At 43.9% G+C, this 16,417-nt stretch overlaps 1 protein-coding gene across 1 annotated transcript in view; it reads left to right on the top strand.

The window, feature by feature from the left end:
• The first annotated feature begins 6 nt into the window (after positions 1-6).
• Positions 7-16,417, top strand: part of HS6ST1 (heparan sulfate 6-O-sulfotransferase 1) — a 185,197-nt gene continuing 168,786 nt past the window's right edge. Inside the window, exon 1 of the mRNA XM_015637695.2 lies at positions 7-932. Coding sequence (XP_015493181.1) covers positions 415-932 — 518 coding nt within the window. The 5' untranslated portion in view covers positions 7-414. The remainder of the gene's footprint in view (positions 933-16,417) is intronic.

Here is a 16,417-nt window from a genome sequence, read left to right as displayed (position 1 = left end):
GGCGGGGGCGGGCACATCCGCGCCGGTGCCGCGGGGGCTGGGGCACGGCGGAGGCAGCGCCGGAATGGGGGTGGCTTCCTGAAGCGCGGGGAAGGGAGGGCGGGAGGAGGCTGGTTCTTGCCTTTCGGTGCCTTCTCCGCCCCCCTCCCGCCCGTCTCTCTCCCAAGTTTGCCGCCTCCGGAGCGGCTGGCTGCGGGCTGCCCCTGCCCCGCTCCCGGCGCTGCCCGCGGCGGGGCGGGCGGGCACGGCGGCGAGCCCAGGCGAGCCAGGGAGCGGCCCGGCCGCCCCCGGGGAAGGCTCTGCTCCGGGGAGCTGCGGGGGGAGGCGGCTGGCACAGACGCCGAAGCTCCGCCGCCCACCCCCCGGCACCGCCGCAGTCTGCCCAGCGCCGGCAGCCCCGGGAGATGGTGACACATGAAGCGTGCGGGAAGGACCATGGTTGAGAGGACCAGCAAGTTCTTGCTGATCGTGGCCGTCTCCGTGTGCTTCATGCTTATCTTGTACCAGTACGTGGGGCCGGGGCTGAGCCTGGGTTCCCCCAGCGGCCGCTCCTACTCGGAGGAGCTGGACCTCTTTCCCACGCCGGACCCGCACTACGTGAAGAAGTATTACTTCCCCGTGCGGGAGCTGGAGCGGGAGCTCGCGTTCGACATGAAGGGCGAGGACGTGATCGTCTTTCTGCACATCCAGAAGACCGGCGGCACCACCTTCGGCCGCCATCTGGTGCAGAACGTGCGGCTGGAGGTGCCCTGCGACTGCCGGCCCGGCCAGAAGAAGTGCACCTGCTACCGGCCCAACCGCAGGGAGACCTGGCTCTTCTCACGCTTCTCCACGGGCTGGAGCTGCGGGCTGCACGCCGACTGGACCGAGCTCACCAACTGCGTGCCCGGGGTGCTGGACCGCCGGGAGAGCGCCACGGCCAAGACTCCCAGGTCGGTACCGGCCCTCGGTCCCGGCCCGTGGCCGTGCTCTGCCCCTCGCTCCCCCCTTCCTTCCCCCCGAGCCCCTGCCATGCCGTGCTGCGGCACGCTGCCCGTGTGCTGTGCCTCAGCCTGCCCCGAGCCTGCCCTCGGCTGCTTCACCTGTCCTCCCCTCCCGTCCTCCAGGCTGTGCCCTGCACCATCCTGCAAATTCCCTGCTCTTTCCCTCCCACCTACCTCGTACCCTGCACCCTCCAGCCCACGGTCTTCTGCTCTAGCAGCCTCTCTGGACCCTTTCCCTGGCCCATCTTTGTGCTGTTCGCTCTGGCTTTAAAACATTTAGTCTTTACCTCAGACATCGCTTGTCACCTTTTGGGAGCCCTTTATGCCCTACCCCTAGGCTCAAGCTTGTTTTGGTAACCAGCTTTGCCCTAGAAACCTGTGCACTCCTTTCCCCCAGCTGAAATTGTTCTCCGGTGCAGCCGAGGAGAGGCACAGGAGCCCACCAGTGCTCCTGCTTCCCTCCGTGCTTCACCTCCCACCCCCCCAGCCTGCACACGGTTCTTTGGACACTGCCGAAAACACTCCTTGAGCAGCCTTGCTGTGTTCCTTCCTTGCTGTTGATGTCGATAGGAGACCTGAGGTGAACTCTTCTGGGGAAAGCACCACGTACCTTGTTCCTTAAGTGTCCTTCCTGTGTGCTCAGCAGAGGGGGAGAGCCATCCTAAAGCACCCCCGCTGCATCCATGGCGAGCACCCGACCTATTTCTGCCCTGCTAGCCCATCGCTTCTCTGCCTTGCTCTCTTCATTACTTACAAGCTTCAGAGGAATTTTCCGTTTGAAGCATTGTAGTAAAGACGGTGCCGTACATTAAGATCTCCAAAAGATTGTATTCTTTAGCTCAATATACTGCCGTCTTTCATTTCACAACACAGGTTTTAAAATTATCGCTATTTTTTAACACTGTGCACGTTCCTTTGACATATTAGTCATTCTATTACAACACTTTGTAATCTGTTTGCCTTAAAGTTTCGTTCTTTACAGTGCCCAAGATCTTAAGCTAATATTTGCTTATGCCATACTTTATTTATACATATGTTGTTAATATCATACATAATCCTTTTAATGAAAAGTGGCCTTTAAGAAAGTATGTTTGGCCATCACAACTGTGTTTTCCCTGCGTTTTTTAAAAGCGATTCTTAATGATTTTTCTTTCCTCGGAGCTGTGTGGGGTTGCTGGGCGTCTTTATTGTCTCTGTCATGATTGCTGCTGTTTTCAGCCCGTTTCATTGTTAGTCATCCAAGTACGCTCAGCCTGCTGCCCGACCCAGCTTCGGCAAAGTGAAGTATATAACTGAAGGCTTGAGGCTTCCCTGTGCTCTTTTATTAATTAGGTCTTTGAGAACACCTCTCAGTAAAATATTCTCTGCCCAGCTAGGTTGCTGCTGAGATTTTAGCCAAGTGTTGTTAGGAAAAACACGCAAAGTTCAGACCTGATTTTAAAAAAGAAACAAAAATTGCCTCTTTTGTGAACCTTGGCACTTGACTAGCAAACCATTAACCTTATATAAAGACCTCTGTGTGTGTATGAATTATCTCAGAGTCCCGTGTGCTTCCGCTGGCAGCTTTGTATTAAAGTCTGTTACGTGTTCAGTATTCAACTTTCTTCTATTCAGCAGCTGGGTTTTTTGTACAGATACCTGAGAACACACCACGTTGTGAGGTAGCAATTCAATTCCTTACAGCAGCACTTAGGAAGTTGAGAATCAGAAGTCTGTTGCTTCATCTCACATGCTTGTAAATAAGATTTTCCTTGCCATTTCTTTTGGAACATCAGGAACTGTAGGCTTCCACATGCTTCTTAAATGTCTTGATTTTTGGATGTGCAGGAAAAATCATTCATCCTGTCCCAATCCCTCATGTCTCTGCACATCAAGAAATGGTTGTGGCCAACGTTGTCTCTTGACTTTGTTTAATTCTAAGTTAGAACTTCTCTTCCAGGAGTTCAAGCACTGTGATGCAGAAGCTTTAGATAATCTATGGTTTATCACCTTGATCTGTTAAACAAAGCCCAGAATTTACTGATCATTGTGTCCTGGGGATGGTTTTAGTGCAACCAGCTGCTGGCTATATTAGTAATTCTGTCCTAGGATCCAGCTCTGTTGTACTGCAATCCAGTTCAGTGCCAACTGTGTTATCCAAAACGTGCTTTATTTCATGCCTAAGAAAATTTCAAATAAGAGACAGGCAATGATTGTTTAAAATAAAAATTCAATGGGTTTTCTTTGTTAAAATACAGATGGTCTTGTATCATGTCCATTTCAGTAAGAGCAATATCACTTTATTTGTCCATTGTGGGTGTTGGATCTCTTATGTGGAAATGGGACATCTTTTCAGATAAGGTATATGCTAGAGAGGCTCCTGTTTTATAATGGAACTGAACTATGAATGTATCTCTCTCAAAGGAAACAGAAAAAGGAGCAGCAAACAATGATTCTGTCAGGGTTCTCTCAGATTCTAATGTTATCCAATTTTGGCCTGTAGTCTTCAAATTCAGCTTATGAAACTAATGTATTGGCTTCTGCATTTGCTGAATATATATATAATATATATATAATGCAAAGTTTAAACCTTTGCTCTTCCAAATATGTGTTTGTCCCCAAAAACAAAACAGCTGACTTGTGATTACAAATAAATCTGCCTTCTAGTGAATGCTGGAAAGCATGAAGGTCATTCAGTATTGCCCACATACACAGATCATGGGGTTCAAGCTGTTCCCTTTGTAAGGCAAGAAGTGCTGCTGCTGCCCAGTGCCCTGTTCCATTCCATAACCTGGGCATGGAACAGAAATTTGCAATGCAACTTTCTTCATTGTTCACTTGTTCTGGGTTAGACTTAATGATTAGGAGCTCTAGATTGTCAAAGACTCTATCTATCTATCTATCTAGCTATCTATCTCTCCCTCTCTTTCTCCCCCTCCCTCTCTCTCTTTTTCCCCCTCCCTTTCTCTCTCTCCCTCCCTCTCTTTCTCTCTCTCCCTCCCCCTCTTTCTCTCTCTCATTCTGCAGTGTTAGGGATGTGTGTGTTAGCTCCCATGGCTCAGCACTCCAAAGAAGTACCCTTCCCACCCCCTCCTGGTGACTTTCCTGTTTTTTATGCAAAAGGCCTCTGGACTTCTTGAAGCAAATGTTATGTTTTATACACAGCCAGTGAAAGAAAGATTGATTTGTTTGGGGGTTGTAAAACTTGGGACTCCAAGGATGTCACATCTTGGCTGTGCTTATCAGTTAAGTCAGTTCTCTTTGTGCCTTTAGTAGAGGGCAAATTCTAAGATTTGAGGAATGGAGGCCTAATTATTCCTTATGATGTTTGGCATAAATATTGGTTGCAAAAGACTTTTCTTAAAAAGAAACAATATTAGGATGCATGTCTTGAGTCACCATGCTGATATTTCAGCCAGCAGAAGCTATGAACTGCTCCCTCCAATTTGTTTCACTTAAACTTCAGAGATCAAATCTATTCTGTTGATTCTGAAAAAAAAAAAAAAAAAGAGAGAGGAAAAAAAAGCCAAACTAATTTATTTAATTTGACTTCCAGATTTAGAAAAATCTGTGAACTGACCCATTAGTGACGTGTTTGTCCCCTGTGTCAAGGAGTGAATTCGAGCCCTTAGAGGGGTTGGGAGCTTCTGGAGGAAATGTGTTCCAGTGCTCCCAACACAGGAGCACAGCCCTGGCTGTTCTCAACTTGTACTTGGAGGACACTTCATGCATGAACTCGACTCTTAATGTACTGCAGAGGCAATAAAACAAATCTATTACACCAGAGGAATTCTGTGTGTTTACCTGCCTGTTCCCAAAAAAAACCCCCTGAATAAACCCCAGACAACCCAGGCTTTGTTGCTGTCCTGCTGGTTTCTTGTGAAACCAAGAGCATCGAAGCTGGCATTTTCCTGGAGCTGCATTATTCACGTGGAAAGGATTCAAGGCACACAGTTCCTTTAAAACTGCATTTCTGGGAGCTCCCTGTTGCTGGGGAGAGCCCATGGAACTGGGAGAGTGTTGGTTGGGCATTGCTGCCTCTGTGCTCTACCTTCTGCTGGGCTGTTGCAAGCCCTGTGTACATTTTTCAATTATTTTATTTTTTTTTTAATGAGCTGCCTCAAGACATGAGCTTAGTGAGCTTAGCCTTGGCTTTCTCTATGGATTTCTGTCATAAAAATTTGGTTTCTGAGTTCATCTGTGGACAAAAATGACAAAAGTGTGTGCATGCTTCTGATTTCGGTATTTTTTCCTCAAGGTTTCATGCCATGTAGAAAGAAATTGTAATCCACATACTTTTATGTAAGAAATTCATGGCAGATGAGTAAAACCTGCTGTTATGCAGATCAGTCAAGAATCTCTCTGATTAGCTATTTACAGCTTATGTTTTGGGTTGGGTTTTTTTTTTTTTTAAGAAACAATTAACAGGGCTCAGCAGTTTGTTAGTTTGATTTTTCTGAAGTGTGAAGTTTCACACTACATATCTGTCCCATTGCAGGGATCTGTTCTTGATGAGGTTTTTATTATATGTGTGCTTAGGAGCTGCAGAGACACATTGTCAAGAAACCAACTGTCTGAGAATGAAAAGCTTTACTAAATCATTTTTATAATATTAGCACTTTTTAAAAGCTTGGGCTTGTCGTTCTTTTTGGAGCTGTGTGTGTTGGGGGTTGAGTAATTCCTGTCTGCAGGGAGCAGGGGGCACTTTTTTCCACTCACCAGTTCAACTCAAACTTGCTTATCATAAAGACTGGTGGAGAAATATCAATATAAAGCTATTTTCAGTAGCTGGTTCATTTCTCTGCCCCCTAGCATGTAGAATATTTTAAATCCTGTTAGTCTGATAGGAAACTTTTTGCACCTGATTGTGCTCACCTACAAAGCCAGGCTTGTCTTTCACAGCCAAACAATTGTAAAGGGCCAAGTAGTTTTGTAGTGAAAATCGTTACATTTGTCATAGTTATCAAAAGGAACTGAAAACTGGAACTCTTCAAACAGCTGCCTTAGGTTTGAGGTACTGGATTTATCTAAGCTTGAGACTTTTGGCTGGTATGCCAGGTTTAATTATTCTTGCTGCTTTTTCTTGCTGTTGTTGACAAAGCAAAAGGATGTGTGGGTATTTGTACTGACCTGATTTTTCAAAATGAGACATTTGCCTGGTTTTCATTAATCTTTAAACAACAGTTGCATCATAACATAGTAATTGTGTTTCTCTTGCTTAGAAGTTTGCAAGCACTCTTTGCCTAGATCTCAGATTTTGCCTTTCTCTGGTTTATCGTTTCCTGCTCTACAAATAAAAGTGTGCAGTATTCAGAGCAAACCCTTGGATAATCACCTCTTCCTTTTTCTTTTTCTTTTCCCTGTTGTTTTTCTCTTCTTTTTTTCTCTCATTTGTTTATTTTTATTATTTTTTAAACAATTTTGAAATAATTACTTTAGAAGAGCTGGCTTGAGTTTTATTATTAACTGAAGTGGATGGTTTGCTAGATACTTCCATAGTAAGGAGAGTCATCAAGGAGTGTTCCTCTGTGGATGCTCAGCTGATGGGTTCCACCATGCTAGTGCAGGCAAACACTTTTGAGGTTAATTACTTGGCTATTAGAGTTTAAATCATTTTGTGTGACACTTCTGGGCCAAAGCAGTGCCAAGGCCAGTTCTCAGGGTCCTGGTTTGTCAGTGTGAGATGGAGAACACTCACCAAGAAATACAAACAGATGTAATCTCCAGCACTGCCACCGTGTCAGCTTCATGCTGAACCTGGGAAGGAATCTGTGATGGGAGGAATTTGGATTTCATTAGTGCTGTAGGGGCTTTAGGCGAAAAACAGCGTGTGATCTAAAACTTGTGAATTTGATGTTGCCTGGTAGAATATCTGCAGGAATTCCCTGGTGTGCCTGGGGGTGTGCTGAGGACTGTTCCCTGCAGGAAGGTGTTTGGTTGGACATTAGGAGGTGAGCTGGACCAGGTGGTGTTACCCCCGAGAAAGAGCTGATTGTTGCAAGTGGAGATGATTGCAATGCTGCCCTCTCCCTGGGCCTCTGCTCCTTCTGGGAAGGAGGAGGAGATCAGCCTCCTCTTGTGGTCCCTTCCCTCATTCATTTGTGGGGTTAAGCTCAATGGGCTTAAAAAGCAGCAGCTTTTGGCTGCCTGTGGTAGAAACTGGAGGAGTGTAACCTGGCACCCATTTACTGGAACGTAATTCAGGACATGCAGGCCTGAAGTTATTTAACACAACTTCCTGATGAGTTCATTTCATGGATGAGAGTGATATTCCTTACCTGAGTCATGTTTGTCCACAGTGCTCACACCTGTGGCTGGCTCCAGAGCCCTTGATGACTCCTTGCCAGCAAGGTCCTGGCCCTGGTGTTCCTCCTGGCAGTGAAAAGCAGAGCCCCACAAGAGTCAGGACAAAGCTGATCAAGGAGGGTTGTGGCTCTGCTCTTCCAGTTTCTTTGACCCAGAAGACTGACTGTAATGAGAGAACACACCTGATTTTAAATTTGAAATACCTGTCTTATCAAATATGTATGACATCCATTTAAAGTCTCCCTACTATACATGCTGCTGTCTTTTACAGATTATGGTTTTTGTAAATCTTGGGAAGTCAGAAAGCAGCATTCACAATTCACAATTGCCTTCAGCCAGTCAGAGAACCAAAATATCTCATTTATGTCTCCTTATTTTAAACCTCCAATTATTTGGAAGCAATTTTACCAAATTTGTAGCAGTAATGCTTTAGGTAATATTTTGTCAGTGAACACTTGGGATTGTGCTTGCTTTAGGAATCCAAAGTGACACAGTCTAACTCCACAAAGCTTTGTTTATGCTTGTATTTCCACAAAGTACTAGAACAGAAAGGAATTTTCTGTTACTGAGTGAAATTGTGCTTTGTCAAGCAAAGATGAAGCATGGTCTTTAATTCCTAATAATCACAATTGTCATAGGTGCCAAGTCAAGATTTTTTGATTAAGTTTTGCTTGATGTGGACTGAAGAGAATGATGCTTATACATCAGAAGCAAAGACCTTCATAAACTGAGATGTCACTCTGATTGGAGAATAAACAAAGCAGAGCACGGAGCTGAAGTAGCTCATTAGAAATTTGCTTGTTTTGCCAATGATGGTCGACCTTAAAAGGACACAAATGAGTACAAAAGCATCCTCTGCTTTTTCTAAAGGAATTGAAGTAGAATGATGAGGAAAATATACCCACCAGCATACTCTTGAGGTGACAGGGTTTCTGTAATCACTGTTTGATGTAGTTTTGTTCCCCCCTTCTGCTTCCCTAACAGAGTACTCTGCAGCAAATGCAGACTTGAGAATCTCTCTGAAGAGTCCTTTGGAAATGATTGTCACAAAGGCACAAAACACCCCTGTACTGTGGCATGTCAAGTCTGAGATCTGAAGAGGATGCTTCAGACAGTGCTGTGTGTTACTGCCAAAGCAGGAGCTATTTCCCTGTGCATGGTGGAGCCTGAGATCTCCTTCGAGGGGGAAAAGGCTGTTCAGGAAAGGTCCATGCAGGGAGAGGCCATCAGGTGGAAAGCATGACCTGTGCTTCATGGGGTTGACTTGTTTCTGCATTTGTTAAGTGCTGTAAATCTGTGTCATTTCTGTGCTTAGCCTCAGCAGTACAATACACTATTCTGGATGTGTCTCATCCCTATAGCCTGCTGAATAAGGCCAAGGGGATGAGATATTCTGGGGCATGTCTTGTCCAGTGGTGAGTCCAGAAAAGGCAAAGGAGGTCCCACTGTCCACCTTTAGCTGTAACCTGAACTTTTCAGCAGCACTAATTATATCATTCCTTCACCTACGCCTCAAAGCCTCTTAAAAATTTATAGTAAATAGCACCTGCTGTTATATTAATTTCAGACTTCAGGTCTGTGCCTTTATTTCAACCTAAAGACCCTTCAGGGGTCTGTCTTAAAGCTGGCTTTAAATATAAATCTCAGACTTCATGTTAGTTACAGACTTCCCTGCACAATCACTTTGTCTCTTTCAGATGCAACTGGTTTCCTCACTTGTTATTTCTGCTTGGCTCTCTTTTCCTCTCCCTTCCAGCCTTTTAGTGGTAATTTCTACATTGTAGCTCTTCTATGTTTTTCTAGAGGAAATACTTCAAAATATCCTGCCAATTTAAATAAGAAAACAGCTATTTGCAATTAACTTTTTATGGTCTCACTCTGTGTTTTATTTCATAACTAATCTCCATCCTATTAAGCAGAGATTCTTTGATTACACCTCACTGCAGATTGAAATCCTATGATCACTTTTATGGAGCTGTTCTACATGGGGGAAAACCTCAGAGCAGCCTTTGCATTTTTGTTTTTAAAACAGACCAAATTTCCTTTTGCTCAATGTTAGCCTTCAAGTACTAACAAGATGATTTGAGATTTTTCTGCCAAATAGCATTGCCTGGAATATGAAAATGGTGACTTTACACTTATTTCAGATATATTGAAAGGCACCTTGTTTCTGGACAAGTGCTAAAGATTTAAAAGTGCTGCTTCTTCCATATATTGGAGTTACTCTGCATTTTAGCCTTGGTTCTCATGTTAATGATACACACACACAAGATACCTGATTACAGTGAAATACTCAGCAGCTTTTGAAAGATTTTGTGAAAAGCATTGCACTGGTCATTCCTCTTTTTTTATTATCTTAAACAGCTTAAAAAGGAAAGTGGGGTTTGTATTTTTTCCTCTTAGCTCTCAGAAAATTTGAACATCCAAGGAAAATATAATATATATATTATATATAGTAAAGATGGAATCGACTTTCTGTGTTTAAACTAGCAGCTCTTGCTGCCATGACCCCCTTGCTGTCAGTAAAGATCTGAGTTCAGATACCTGTGACCCTAAATCAAAGCATCAGGAAAAGAATCGATGCCTCACAGCTAAGACAAACAGCAGCAGCATGCTGACTCACCAATTTCCTGACAGGTTTTGCTTTCCTGCTGGAGACAGACCAAAGTACCAAGCAGAACAGCTTATACAAGCTGAGTATAACCATGATCAGTAAACCATCCCTTCTGTTAACATGGCTTAAATCACAAAAGACAGGATTACCTTCTTCTGGTCTCTGCCTCTTTCTCTTCTCTTGCCACCTGTTCCCCTTCCTTAGGCCTTTGAAAGAGAAAAGACAGATGTGATGTGGGTAGCTGTGCAAGGAAGATTGAACAGATTTATTCTGGCTGCTGAAGCAAGTACAGTAGGGGTCATTTAGATTAAAGCCCCCATTAAGGGGAATACTTCATCCACAGTGTACTGCTCAGAAAAGAGATACACAAATGCATGGGAGCCCTTTCAGGTGAGGAAATTCCTTGGCATCTCTTCTAGGGGGGCAAAACTGGAACTTGTTGTTCTGAGCACCTGAGTGAAGTTTCCCTCATTGGTTGTGCTCCTCTGGCTGGTGTTGTTGTTTGCACCATATCCAAAATAAATCATCTCAAGTATTGTTTTCCCCACTGAAGTTTTCTTTGATTTACCTGGTTATATCCACAAGTGAGTTTAAAAATGACACCATCTTTCTGTGTGTACATAACCTGACTCCAGTGGAGCCTTAGGCCTGTGCAGTGAGGCCCTGTATTTTTAACAACCATATTGTGTTACACATATCATGTCTCTGACTGCTGCTACCAGTGGCTTTGATTTTGAAATGTAATATTACACTGAATGCTAATGACTCAACATTGCCCTTCTTTATTAAAGCCATTATTTGGGCCCAGCATTTAATTCTGCTCTTTTTCTTGTACTTTGCAAATAGGCTTTTTCTGACCAATGTGTTATTTCTTTCTAATATCTGAGTAATTCTATTTTCCATTCCTTGAACTAATACTTTTTTCCAGGTAGTCATCATCTTGTACCTTCAATCCTTCAAACAATCAAACCTTGATTGCTTCAATGTATGTTTCTGAGCTTGATAAATTAAGCCTTCTGTCCCTTCAGAGATCTCTTACTGCCTGACCCTTCTCACTCTCATAAATTACCAGGTTTTTAATGGGGGAGGCTCTTTTTGTTCTGATTTTCGAAGAGCCCCCTTTGTAATAGGCCACAAAGCTTTTGCCATACAAAATATAACTATGCCAACATCAGAAACAACAGTTAATCTGAACAGCCAAATTGAAAGCAGTCAATACTCTGAAATCTTTTGGGTGAGATACTACTGCCTTCTAGCACTACTCAGAAAGGGTTATTTTCATGACTTTGAATTGGATGAAGGTGACACCTGTTCATGGAGCCAGTCATACATAGCAAATACCTTACAGACACTCAAAAGTAGCCAATTGCTGTTTTCAGCAGTTCCACTTCACAGTTCTCAGTTTTCAACCCTGACTGTTCAGAATTCAGTCAGGCTCCAAGCAGACAGCGTGCCAGCAGTTTATATGAGCTTCATTTTCTGCTTTTAAGAAAAAAATGACACTCCAAATCTTGAAATGGTGAAACAAAAATCACTGAATGATACATGAGTTTGAATTTAAAAAATAACCCTGTCATTTCTATTAACACAGGGTCTGGCTGTAGGTGATCTCCTGCGTGAGATCTCTTGGGTTTGTCAAGAAGGGACTGAAAAACAGCTGCCCCAGTTGTGTGGGTATGAACTCTATGTCATGAGCACTAATGTGACTCTCACCAAAATTCAGGGAGTTACTCAATGACAGGAGGAGCTGTAGTTAACTTTTGGGTGCAAAAGGAGCATCTGAGGTTTGGGATACAAGATAAAAAATGATATAATAAGGGAATAAGAAGGAATCACATCTAACTTGTGTTGACAAGTTATATGAACAATATATACCTATAATATCAATCAATACTTGAAAGATTTTCAGGTATTAGATGGTTTGTTAGTTAAATAAAGCTTTTTTTTAAATAACCATAAAGTCTTTGATCTTAGTGAAGACATAGTTTCCATTTCTTGCCTTTTTTTTCCACCTAATTTCTTTGCCTTGGGTTTTGCTGCCAAAACTGTGTGCAATTCTTTAAAGAAATAATGTTGGACTACAGCATGCAAGAAAAATACTTGAAAAGTCTAGTGTGAATCAGTACAGTTTGTGAGACAGCTAGCTTAGAGAATTTTAAAGACATTTGTCCCTCACTTCTAAAACATATGTAGATCTTTTAGCTGCTATCTGCAAAGAATGTATCTTTTAATATGATTTAGGCAACTCTTTGGAAGAATAATTTGGCAAGTTCTGTGTAACTTTCCAACCTTTTTTCTTAGTGTTAGCTGCCTGGAGATGACTGAAGAGGTTGTGGGTTTGCCTTCAGCTAGTCTGAGGCTTTCCCATGCTGTGACCTGCTGCTTGTAGCAGTGCATGAAAAAGAGAGGTGTCTTTTCCTGAAAACACAGTCAGAGATCAGGGGAGGTCTCAGAAATCAGGATTAGTGCCTGGAAATGGATGAACTTGTGGTGGCTGTGATACAGAAGTTTTCCACGTTCCTCTGAGTGTCTTCAGTTTGGGAAGCAGGTTCCTGTGTGATCAGTGGTGGGGAGGCACAGGTCTTCCTTGGACATCCCTTTCTCACAAACATCACTGAAGATTCTTCGGGACTGTGCTTATGCCAGCAGTTCTTATCTAGGAGTTACCTGCCTAGGACAGCAGTTCCTGGGAAGAAATATCTCCAGAGGTGGCTGAAATGCTTCCACAGTGCCTGTCACAGTAGCTGCAGCAGGAGCAATGCAATTCTTCTGTCTGAGCCTTTGAAATGGGCTGGTGGGAAGAGCAGTGCTGAAAAGGATTTCAGCCACTGGAAAGCCAACAGGAAAAGGTCCATCCCATTTCCATCCCAGCCAGGCAGGGGTGTGGGAGCTGGGCACTGTAAAAGCTGGATTGCTGCCCACGTTATTCTGCTCCTCAGGGGAGTGAGCAGAGGCTGCTGTCAGCCCAGCTGTCTGTCCCAGTTTGACAGTGCCAGAACTGGACTGTGCACACCCTTTGCAGGGCCAGCCTTTGTGGTGCTGAGCTGTAGGGTGATCCCTGCCTGTGAGGGGCTCCTGTTCAGCACAGCTTTTGTGTGATGGGCTCACAAGTGCAAGGATGCTCCTCTCACGGGCTCTGGGGGGACCAGGCACTGCTCCCACCTTCTGTCACCAGCTGCCCCCTGAGATGGAGCCAGGTGTGTGAAGGATCAGCACACTTCTGGCCACCAGGATTTGAGAACACCAGTCCACTCTGAGCACAAGAAGCCAAAAGGGGGACTCTTCTTCTGGGTTATATTTCACAGTTTGTTCTTGCAAAGGGAACTCCAGGAAGAGACAAAGGATTGAGAGGTCTGGGCTCCTTCTTTTAACAAGACTTCTTGGGAGGGTGGGAGTTTTGGAAGAAACCAGTTATTATTCACAGCTAGCTAACTTACAAACTTTCTGCAAATCAGGGCTGGAGAAGCTAAGATAAGAAATAATAGACATGGACAAAGATCAGGGAGTGAACCTCGGGGGGCTCACAGGGTGGAGGGAGAACTCCCCAAGCCAGCAGCCAGAGGAAAAATGCCACAACACAGCACCACTGGTTTGTTACACCAGAAGGGAAGATTCTTGCTATGGCTGTGAGTCTGTATTTGTGAATAGTCCAGGTATCATCTCTGAAAGGCAGCAGAGAACTTTACCTACTTCTCATACTCAGGGAAAGTTAAAAAAAAGCTCCTTGCCATCTGGCCTGAAGTATTTCAATAATAGTTATTTTTTATTGTCTGTTAAGTGGGGTTACCTTGGAGCTCCTTTGAAATGCATTGCAGGCACAAGAAATAGGGAAAAGTTTGTATCCCAGTTTTAGTTTAGCAGTCTTGAGACCACAGATGAAAAGCCATTACCTGGCAAAGGTGTGTACGGGCTGTTGCTGTTGAGGATTCCCAGGATGTGAATGTGGAAATAATCAAATTTCTCTACAGTGTAGCTGGCAGTCCATTTGAGGGGGGTATTATTTGTACTTTAAATGCAGGAGCAGAGGCTCGGCTGCTCACCATGGCATGTGCCAGGACACCAAATCTGGGACAACATGTGTTTGTTCAGGGCTGTTCCACGTGCTGCCAGCTGCAGGTTGGACATCACAAGCAGTGTTGGACAGCATGATGGACTTTCCTGTCTCAGGATCTGCTGAGAGAGAGAGCTCACACTGGACTGTGTAACCAGGTAACAGAGGAGATTTCCTGTCCAGCCAGACACCAGGAGTAAAGATCTTCTAAATCTACATCCTAAACATCTTGAAACAAATGAAGAAGTAAATCTTGATGCAGACTGACCACAGTATGACTGCCTCCATTTAGAAATAACTTTCCCTTAAGGCTTTCTGTCTCTCTTGGGGTGAGCATTTTCTTCCTTGTGCTCTAGCTGGTGTTGGAGGGGGATGACTTAACACTTGAGGTGTAGTTGGGTTGTAATGCCAATATAAATCCCAGTAGGAGGGGTGCAGCTGCAATTTATAAAATGTGCTGGATGATCAACAGTCTGTCCTGACTGCTGCATGGATCATGGTCAGCCATGAAGAAGCACTGCTTGTCGGGGTGTCACTCTGGAAACCTCACAGAAACTGAGGGATGGATGGGTGGACTCTGAACATCCTGGAGATGTGGGATGCTTCAGGCAGGAGGAATTGACCCCTTTCCTCATTAGGGTATTTCCTGATTCTTCTGAACTTCTGAAATTATTTGGGGATTGTCATGAAAAGCCTGTTGTCTGGATTGAAGCCCAGCCAATCCCAAATCTGGAAATAACTGCTCATGAGAAAAAAAACCAGTTATGTTTGTCAATTATATGATAAACAGTTAAATTTGTCAATTTGTCTCTACTCTTGTGGGTAAGTGAGATTTAGAGACTTTTACCTAGTGCAGAAAGGATCTGAGAACAGTTTTCTCTTATGGAAAGAAGTAGAATTACTTGCACACCAAGGAATTTATGTGGCACTTTACTGCTTTTCATGGGAATCTACACTCATGTCGGGATGTTTATGGAAGTTTACACTAAACCAAGTTAAAATAGGTGCATTAAAATCCAGGTGGATTCTCTACCTGTACAAACCGTGACATCTTGAATTATTCTGAAAATCATCATGTAATAAGTGCAAAAAAAAAAAACAAACCCAAATGGTATAGACAGGAACCAGTGCTGGCAAATTCCAAAGGTGTCAAAGGATTTACTATATTGTGCATACTGCTGTAATGTTCCTGTGCTGAGAAAAACTCCTTCTCATGTGAAGTGGTCTCTCTGGGGTCAGTGAGGAGAGAATGCAGGGGGAAACAACTGGGCGTTAACAACTTCCCACAGGATAAAGCACAAATAGTCCTTCCTTCAAACAAATCCAGCTCTGGGTGGGAGCAGGAACTTGGAATCTTTCTGCAATCAAGAACACAAGCCTCTTGCTCCAGAAAATAGTTAAGCAGCTGTTTATAGTGGTGAGGGAGCTCAGAGGAGGAGCTGGTTATACAGATTCATTCTGGTTATTCTTCCCAGTTATAAGTAATTTAACTGTGACTGACACCTAAAGCTGGGACTATTCTGCATGTCACATAATCCTTTTTTATTTTCCACTCTGCTTGATGATGCAAGTTGAAACAAAGGCCTGGTTGTTTAAGCTCCCTCTAAGCTCTATATAAAAGTTCATGTGCTTCTAAGCCACGCTTTTAAATCACACCTCCAAACCTGTAGAGAAAAGCTACAGGCAAGTTTTGAGCAATTCATTCTTCATTCTGCTCAGCACACAGCTGATGGCACAACAAGAGGGGCAGGAGGAGTAGCAGCCTGCAGATGGTTCTTTTAAATGCTCTGCCTGGTTAGAGATGGAGGTGGAACCAGTGCTTTGAGCTCAGGTAAGGAGATACCTGGAGCTTTCACCCCCAGGGTCATAGGATCAGTGCTTAATGTGCTAAAAGATCACTCCTGGCCAGAATTTTCAGTGCTGCTCTTGGGTAACAGATGTTCTCTCTAAAATGTGACTATCCATATGGCACCAAGCAGACCCCTATTTCTTTTGAAGCCTTACTTGAGCAAGTAAGATACAATGAAATGAAGGAACTGAGCTGTACAAACAGCCCAGTCAGTCATGATGTTCTAATGGTTTATGATTAAACCACTGATGGTTTCTGATTTCTCCAGGCAGTCTGTCTGGCATGCCAGAGTGCTCCTCTGCTCTTTGGAAATAAAGGAGTGGTGGTAGAATGAGACACAGGTACAGAGCATCCCACTGCTCTTGAAGCATATTTAGAACAGTGTCAAAACTGCCACCCTGACATCCATGAATCATCATAAATCATGAATCATGAATCAAATAACCCTTTAGTTCTGTGATTCAAGGACTATCCAAACTTACATCCAAGTGCTCCTCACACACAAGGACCAAAAATGCTCTGCTTAGGTCAGAAAAGTTGTTTCAAAGGCACACAATATGGAATGTAGGAGAAACCTGGCCTTTAAAATGAGACTTTTGGACACAGTCAGTGTGGCCATCTCTTCAGTACCTAGG

The sequence above is a fragment of the Parus major genome, chromosome 9 (genome assembly GCF_001522545.3).
Source record: "Parus major isolate Abel chromosome 9, Parus_major1.1, whole genome shotgun sequence".
Classification (NCBI taxonomy): Eukaryota; Metazoa; Chordata; class Aves; order Passeriformes; family Paridae; genus Parus; species Parus major.
This window is presented reverse-complemented; position numbering and strand designations above follow the sequence as displayed.